This window comes from Plectrocnemia conspersa, unplaced genomic scaffold (genome assembly GCF_051122295.1).
Source record: "Plectrocnemia conspersa isolate PC_06_02 unplaced genomic scaffold, ASM5112229v1 ptg000014l, whole genome shotgun sequence".
Lineage (NCBI taxonomy): Eukaryota > Metazoa > Arthropoda > Insecta > Trichoptera > Polycentropodidae > Plectrocnemia > Plectrocnemia conspersa.
In genome coordinates, this window is record NW_028277178.1 from 29,567,179 (window position 1) to 29,575,742 (window position 8,564).

Consider the following 8,564-nt stretch of genomic DNA (forward strand, 5'->3'; position numbering starts at 1 on the left):
AGTTTTATACAAATGTTTGAAGTTAACTGGAAATGCATAAATTTAAAAATCAAAATCGCTTGCAGTATTAAATCGGCAGAAGAATTGGAATTGGGATAATAGAAGTTACAAACGAAATTCTGCAGCCGAGCTACCAGGAATAATTTTTTCATCTGATAAATATTTACAAAAAATGTCCAAAGCTTCACAATAGTTTTACTAATTAGGTAGCAAATAATTTAATAAAATAATGGTGAGTTTTATTAGGAAAAAAATATATGAGCACTAGGAAATTTGTTAATGCTAAGCTGATGAGTTAGATAGTTTCTACCCGTTATCATTGCTAGTGGTAATCCACGGAAAAGGTGAAATCTATCTTTTTGACCTCAGATTTTTAACGACATGTTCTGTTGCATCTACCATTAAAAACTAAAGCTTATTGTGCTGCCATCTATAAAATGAATGTTTGTTATACAATATATGAAAAAAAATTGACCGAAATTTTTCTATTCAATAAATGAAAATGTCCTTTCGTTCACTCATATAGGGATCGTAAAATGACAACGCAATATTTTTTCCAGAGCGTTGGAGTGGAGCACGGATCAGCAGAGCAACGGGTTTTTACCAGGAGCAGAAGCGGAGCTGGAGCATGGAAATTTGTAGTGGTCCGCTGCTATATTTTATGTTGGTCTATTTTAAAAATCTAAAATATTTGCCACGCTAAACCACTTCAAGAATAAAAAAGATAAGGGGTGACTCATCGGTGGAAATTTCATCCCATCGTCGTCTAAATATATTGTTTATATAAGTTTAGAGCATGTGCTAATTATTATAAATTTAGTTTCAAAATAATGAACAGCAAAAGTATAAAGGAGAGAACTTTAATTTATACTTATATTATAATGCGTTTTTTGTGTTACTTAAACAATTATTATAAATAATTTTGAAATTAATATTGCATGGGATAATGATTTGAATTAAGTAGTGTAAGTATTTATTATATAATTAGTATTAGTAATTTTTATAAAAGGTTTAATGACTATATGCATAAAACTTTTAATGTATACTAATATCACCACGATAGATCAGGTGCAGTTGGGATGTCATTTGGGGATGGGGTAGGTATTTGCCCCCTTGAATTAGGCCAAAAACTGCATGCTATTTAAATACTATGAATCTTAATGAAATAGAAATATTAAAAAGAACGACCACTGACTAACTTTTACATCCCTCCTGTAAAAATCTGATATGACGTTCCTGATATTGAACCAGAAATTCTCTGGCTAAACCTCAAAGGAAATCTAAGAAAAATATTCTCGAATCTATCGCAAAAATATTTTTAAAAATAAGTGAATCCAGTGAAATTATATCGGAATATATTTTCACCGGTATATATTTTTAATTGTTAAAATAAAATTTATCTGGCGGGTTCTTGTAAAATTATATGATTTCAACTTTTCTATAATATATACATTTACTTACTTATCGTTATTTATTTATATGTGTGAATGTGTATTTTTCATTGAAGTTATATTTTCATTACTGAAGTCCGAATATATTTTTACTAGCGAAAATATAAATCAACTGATAGGCACTAGTGAAATTATATGCTGCTCTAAAATGTCTGAAATTCAATTTTTACAGTTGGGAAACGTACATTTGCTGTTCAAACCCAAACCTAGCTCACTCAAATTAACCAAACCCAACTTGACCTAATGAAAGTTCTAAAGCTAATTACAGTATTATAACTTTTATTAAGTCAAGTTCAAAATACAAACTAAGCCAACACATATTGAAAACTATCAGCTTGATGATTATAATTATTTAAGTAATAGCGAAAGATTGGGGTCTTTTAGTTCCCCCATCAGTACAGTAGGGTTAAAGGATTAGGTGTATGAAAGCGAGTCAAACACTTGTATCAAATAAAGCAAATATTTAATGTAGTTCTGCTTACAATAAAATATAGTAATATGATACATTATGTTTATTGCCGACAATATACATAGAAATGTTCATTACTAAACTTATTCGTCGTCTTCTTCTTCGAGCAAATGTTCCAATTTTAAATTTGATTTGCTCGAGCTAGCTTTGGATTTTATCGTTTTCGGTTTTGTGCTTTTCTTCTTCTCCCCCACTACATATTCCGGTAGTATGATTTTTGACTTAATAAATATCTTATTGTCCTGCTTAATTTTAGCTTCTTCTAAATCGTCTTTATAACAAGTATGTTTAATCGGTAATCTAAAAACTATTTTACTATCTGACGAGTCCGTCATGTCCGAGTCGGGGTCAGATATCCGTTGGCCGAGGTGGATCTCTTTCATGCAGGCGGCGGCTGCTGCAGCGTTGGACCTCTCCGAGACTTCCGGCACGTCCTCCATGTTATAATAAGTCCATTTATTAGGGTTTCTTCGAACACCTGAACGGTTTGCTTGTATGCGTTTATCTGCAGAGTCGTCATGTTTACTAAACATACTTTGTCGACCTTTATAGGGCTTTGTCTTCCGACGCAGACTTCGTCCTGAAGAGTTATTATTGCGGATCACCGTGTTTTGTAGGGGCGGAAGCATCTTGTGAGGTATTTGAGATTCTGCGGTCACGAGAGAATCGAATAGAGCCATTTTCCGGTCGTTGAACGTAGTCATTGTGAAATAATCGCTGAATTTTGACAAAACTATGTCACCCAGTATACGGTGAGAACTGTCAAGCAAAATGCGTTGTGGTCTAAGTAAATTGTGTAACGGCCATTAAATTATATTCGGACTATTCATTTTTTCCAAATATAATAAACTTTACGCTAAGGCTACATATCATCTAGATTTGATTCGCATAAGTAACTAATATTTCATTCGGAGGACCTTTTTAACTCGCATATTGAATGTGGTGAAAATTTTAAAATTTGCGTCTTCGTCTTTCGAAATTTGTGTTTGTATTATTAGAAATTTACAGATTAGTCTTCATATATCGAAAAAAAAGAACATGTAGGCACACTTCTTGACCGAGGACAGAAGGTACAAAAAAAGGACTGTTTTCCCTAAAAGAAAACGCTTAGCCACCTTATTATTCTTCACATACAAGTTAAAAAGTCAAAAAGCAACATTTATTAAATTATATGTAAACAAAAACTCTATCAGATATTTTATTTAAAATTATAATTTTTTTCATTTTGCTTTGCAATTTTTTTTATATATTATATGCACAGCATACAAATTATCTAAAATTAAATAAAAAATGATAAGTTTCAAGGCAATAAGTAGTTATAAATGAAGTACTCTCAGCATTTTCAACAAAACATGATTGAGCTGTCATTTATTACGATTCATTTGCAGTTTATTAGATGTTTATTTTAAAAAATCAATAAATAATTTGTTCAGTATTACCCCGCAGTTCGATATCAGCAGCTATTGTCAGAAAAACAAGCAGTATGGCAGCACCGTTTTATACCGTTTGACGTCTGACGGGGGAGACACCGGTCATGTTTCTGTCGGAGACTCTGGTGTTCGCCACCTCGCTGGCTGTGAACGGGATGGAGCTGTTCTTGCTGGTTTATTTTGTGATCACGTTGTCTGATCTAGAATGCGATTATCTGAATGCCATGGAGTGCTGCGCTCGACTCAACGTATGGGTGAACCCCAAGCTGGGCGTTCACGCTTTCCTCACCGCCATTCTGATGCTGCACGGACACTGGTGGCTGGCTTTAGGGTCGCTGCCTCTCCTAGTTTGGCTGGTCATCGAGGCCAAATATCCTCCCGGCGACATGGGAGTGTACGATCCGACCAAAATCCACGAAAGAGATTCTCTCAGCCGTCACCTGCGCCGCGTCATGTTCTGCCTGGCTTACTACCTGCTCTTCTTCTTCGTCTACTTGTACGGCATCATCGTCTCGATGTTGAAAGGCGACCCTTTGCAGAGACACCACGACGATAAAATCGTCACTGAGCTTTAAATCGATCAAATCACGACAAATGCGATGTTCTAGTCCCCTAACTGATTATATATTTCATTAGTTGTACTTTCAAAAAATCAAATATTTATTTTAAAATGATGATAATAGTAGAGATAGATATGACTTTCTTTAAACATTGATAGAATCTCCCTCTATATTCTTTCAAGTACATACATACCATCAATCAAATGTGTCGTAACATCAATATTTGCATTTTTTAGGTTGATTGCAAAATCAATTGTAATTATAAATTAAAAAACATGTTAAAAAGACTCTTTGGAACCAGGATAATATTTCTGATTCTGTCCAAGACCAAGACTGTATATAGAACAAATTACATCTCATGTAGAAAAGGATCTTGCAGATCAACTAAATATATTTATATCAGAATGCTAAATAGAATTAAGATCCGGAAATAATGGTGATGATGAATATCAGACTAGCTAAAGAGTTTGATCTATTTAAAACTATTGTGGAATTTATTTGTTGTAAATTATTTTATTACTTAAAAATAACTCATCTTTCAAATGCTAAAGTAAATAAATATCTAATGTTTAGATTCAGTTTATGTATATAATTTAATATGTATCTAATAAGTTTTTTTTTTATAATATATACTTATATTGTATTGTATGATTTTTGTATGAAGGCAAATAAAGTATTTATGTATGTACATACATATTTGCATTTTTATTGATAATATTTTACCAATGACTCTTACAATCGTTGTTGGAAAAGTTTTCTTCTAAAGTTGAAAATATGGAAATTTCTAGGAGCAAGGTTAGGGCTATATGAGGGATTTCTTCAGTGACATGCAATTTTACTTAGCACTTAACCGACGGGCCGAGTAGTGACTACCTTTTATGATTTCTGACTTAACGACGGGTCCAGTAGTATCTACTGGCAAAAACTAAAGCGTTTCCTGCTGCCATCTATGAATTTTAATTTCAATGCATAATTATATTTATTGCCCTGGCTGACTTCCCATGTGAGGGACAATCAAGAGCTCTTTGTATAAATAAGAGATAATAATGAAACTTGATCGTAAATTATTTTTAAAATTTTTAACACATGAAAGACCGAAATATAATTTATATATGATAATTCACATGATTAATTATTATCTATTTTTTAAACTAGAGATGTAATAAAGTAGAATAAAGAAAATTTTATGATATTAATTATTATTTTATGAAATCCACAGATTGATAACCACTGATAAAATAATTTTAACATATGAACCAATACAATGCAGAATAAATTTTTGTTTTTTAATTCCGTTTAATTCAAAAGTTATCATATCTTTTTGTTATAAATCTGTGTTGCGCAAAGTTCTCGCGAAACAGCCTGTTTTTGCAGATCATGCGAGAAAAAAACGAACCATCGGTCAAGTGTTAACAGCAACAGTCCCCATTGATTTCGTCCTGTGGTAGGTTTTTAAGAGTGTTGTGGTTTAATTTGGAGTTCTTCTGCATTCAATTATAGATATGCAATACTCGTTTGCTGCTAGACTGAAGCACTGCTCGATAATGATACAGTAGACTCCTAGAGAACACGCTCCCTGCGAGCACTATCTCTAAGAATAGCTGCGATTTATCCCCAACGACACGTTCCCACTCCCCGAGAGAACGAACTATGTCACACTCCCTCACTAAAACGATTTGGTATGGTATGGCCTTTGATTACTACATTGCTCGCTCCTCTCACACCACATGTATTCGATACATTCTGTATCCTTTGTCTATGATTGTCTTTATCTGCCATCCGGTATGGTCTTGTGTCCTGAGCTTTGAGTGATACAGTAGGAATTATCAACTTTCTATATAAATAAAATCACCAATTAATTTATTAGCTGCTATTATTATTTATTTTATTTTTACTTATAGTCTATGTTTAACAACGAGAATAAAAACAAATATAGCAAGAAAGCTATTTCCTAAGAAGAAAAAATAAATGTTTTAGATCGACTATGAAATGTTTTAGGCCAAGCACAGTTGTTTGCTATGTTACGCGGGCTGCACGACAAACAAAACAATATATAAGTATAAATGAACAAAAATTCAAATGTATCCAACATATTCAAAATTATTTATTTATTTGTTTATTAAAAAAATTACATTGAAACAAAATTTTAGTTATTTTAGACAAATCAGGTGTAGTTATTAGTGCTCTTCATTCATCATAATGGTGAGATATTCTTTGCATATTTAATTTTAAAATAAGATGATTCACAAAAATACATTGGGGCGAACAATGTGAGCAGTAGTTGGGTACAATATTGTAGTCTCGTATTTTTCAAGTATCACTTTCCAATATTCAGCATACTCCTCTATCTCCCTATTTTCTTTAAAAATTGCTTTCAGATTCGTATTGTTTTTAAGCTCGATGATTTCGTCAAATAACATTGCATAATCAAATCTCAATACTGCTAGTTGTTCAATATTTTAAATTCCAAGTGCTAGGTATTTTCTGTAAGCAACAGATATTTCTTGATTTTTCTTAAATCTTGAAATCTAGTGTTAAATTCTTAGATAATTAATTCTTAAATAATTTAAAATTACTATATAATTTTTCGGAGAAATGTCAATATCATTAGGGTTGGAAAATTAGGTAGCATTTCTCACAATACATGTGTATTTTCTTTCAAAAGCAAATAATTTATTCGCCATTTGTGACATGATTTTATTTTCACCCTGTAAACTCTGTAAATTTTATTGTTCTCATGTTAAAACAAAATAATTTCTTACCGTAAAGATCAAAATCGTTCCAGACATTTCCCTCTGCTTAGCCATCGTACCGAGGTATCTAAAAGAACATTGTTATAATTACTGTTCATTTTTTGCAAAAGACTAAAATTTTCTATGTCGTTGTGCTCGGATGTAATTCACTATATTTATGCCAGTTTTCATCACAGCATCTACTCGCCGATGGAAATACGTGCTGCCAAATTTTCTTGGTGTAACATGCAGTGAAATGATAAGAATTTGAATTTATAATAATATTGAATTTCAAGAAAATTTAATCTATAATGAAATATTCAATTTCAAGAAAATTTTATTTATAATGAAATGTTGAATTTACAGAAAATTTAATCTACACGAAGCGACGATTCATAAAATTCAACGAAACAGTAAAAAATTAAAGACAAAGCCATCATCGAATCCTCTGAATCCATGAGACGAGTTGCACGGGTAAATGGTAAAAGTTGGAATATGAATTCATTAAACAAAAAGCCTTAAAAATATTTGCTCGTTTAAAAAAATTGGAAGAAGTTGTTGAAAGCGATGGTAAATTTGACGCTAGTTGGGTGGTTTGACAGGTTTAGAAAAAGAACATATATTTTTAGAAATATAAAATCTGATTCAGGATTTAAATTGAGAATACTTAGCAAAACCTGTGGTTATTAATCATACATTGATACATAATAAGTCAACCCTTTCAATTAGGCACTCTGATTTTCATTTCTTGAGAATTTTTTATGAATTAAAAGATGTATGTAATACAGTAAAGTATTGCGTATATATGTATATGTATATTAAATATATTTATTGTTATTGTTTTTTAAGGTTTGCTTACCGTAAAAGGTGTAACTACGCAGCCAAAAAGACGCCGTTGGAAACTTTATTGGTTAATATTACATATTGCGATGAATTATGATATGATGGGCGAGATCGTTATTCTCCGAGCGGTGGTGGAGAAGTTGGCGAAGGGATGGTGTCAGTGGAAAATCCTCGGAGGTCTTGTAGTTGTGGCAGCGACGGTGTAGTGGAGGTAAGTTCCTATCTGTTGTAGTGTTAGTCTCCGGGAGTCCCTCTCTGGCCTCGAGTCATCTCTGACCGTGTTTGCCTTCTCCTCGTTGGATACCAGCATTGAGTATTAGGGCTTGCAAAGCTAGTTGACGAATCACAAACATGCAGCGACATTCCAGTCAATTGTTGCAATCGTTTCATCAACAAACGAAATATGTATACGCCTCTAGAAAGTAAAATTTGTTTAATTGATCTCTTTCCACGGTCGAATTGTGCAACGGGAATATTTTGTCTTTACTGAACTCGTGTCTTCTGGTAATATATTGTTTCGCAGCAAAGAAATATTCTTTCAATGCATCGGAGAATAATTGCGTATTATTAATGTGAAATTCTTTTTTTCTAGACGTAACGAAAGCTTTGTGTGCTCTCATCTTTTACACTGCTGTCTAGTTTATAAATGATCATTTTTAGTCAGTCATTAACGCGAGTTTGAAGAATAAGAGCCCACAATTTTTTCCTTTGACAAAAAATAAATATGAATTTAAGCCTCTTTGCTTAATAGTAGTTTGTTCACTAATATCTTCTTTATTTCAAAGAAAATACAAAAATCTTGAATTTCACTATTTCAACCTAGAACAAGATCTATGCTATAGAAACAATTCAAGGATACTACGAGCTGCCTAAGATCTTTATAGCAAAAATGTGTAAAATTGTTGTAGTGTAATTGATTTTTGTTGCGTAGTCAACCAAATTTATAAAGCAGTCATTTGCAACGCCTTTGTCATACTGTCCCATTCTCAAAGATATGTACGTTGACATACAAAAAACCTAAATCCCTCGATTTAATGAACGTTTTTTAATAACTAAACAAAAATAGAATAATAAACATA

At 32.4% G+C, this 8,564-nt stretch overlaps 2 protein-coding genes across 2 annotated transcripts; one reads left to right on the plus strand and one right to left on the minus strand.

The window, feature by feature from the left end:
* Nucleotides 1–1,897: 1,897 nt before the first annotated feature.
* Nucleotides 1,898–2,719, minus strand: LOC148226752 (uncharacterized). Its single transcript, XM_088203441.1, has one exon. It carries the CDS (start codon nt 2,622–2,624, stop codon nt 2,004–2,006), a length of 621 nt encoding a protein of 206 aa, XP_088059567.1. The 5' UTR covers nt 2,625–2,719; the 3' UTR covers nt 1,898–2,003.
* A 683-nt stretch (nt 2,720–3,402) lies between these two features.
* Nucleotides 3,403–4,604, plus strand: cnir (cornichon-like protein). The gene has a single exon (XM_088203800.1). The coding sequence runs from the start codon at nt 3,455–3,457 to the stop codon at nt 3,923–3,925; it is 471 nt and encodes a 156-aa protein (XP_088059926.1). The 5' UTR covers nt 3,403–3,454; the 3' UTR covers nt 3,926–4,604.
* Nucleotides 4,605–8,564: the final 3,960 nt, after the last annotated feature.

Coding starts and splice junctions, on each gene's coding strand:
- LOC148226752 (XM_088203441.1), bottom strand. CDS start 2,624: ATGACTACGTTCAACGACCGGAAAATGGCTCTATTCGATTCTCTCGTG.
- cnir (XM_088203800.1), top strand. CDS start 3,455: ATGTTTCTGTCGGAGACTCTGGTGTTCGCCACCTCGCTGGCTGTGAAC.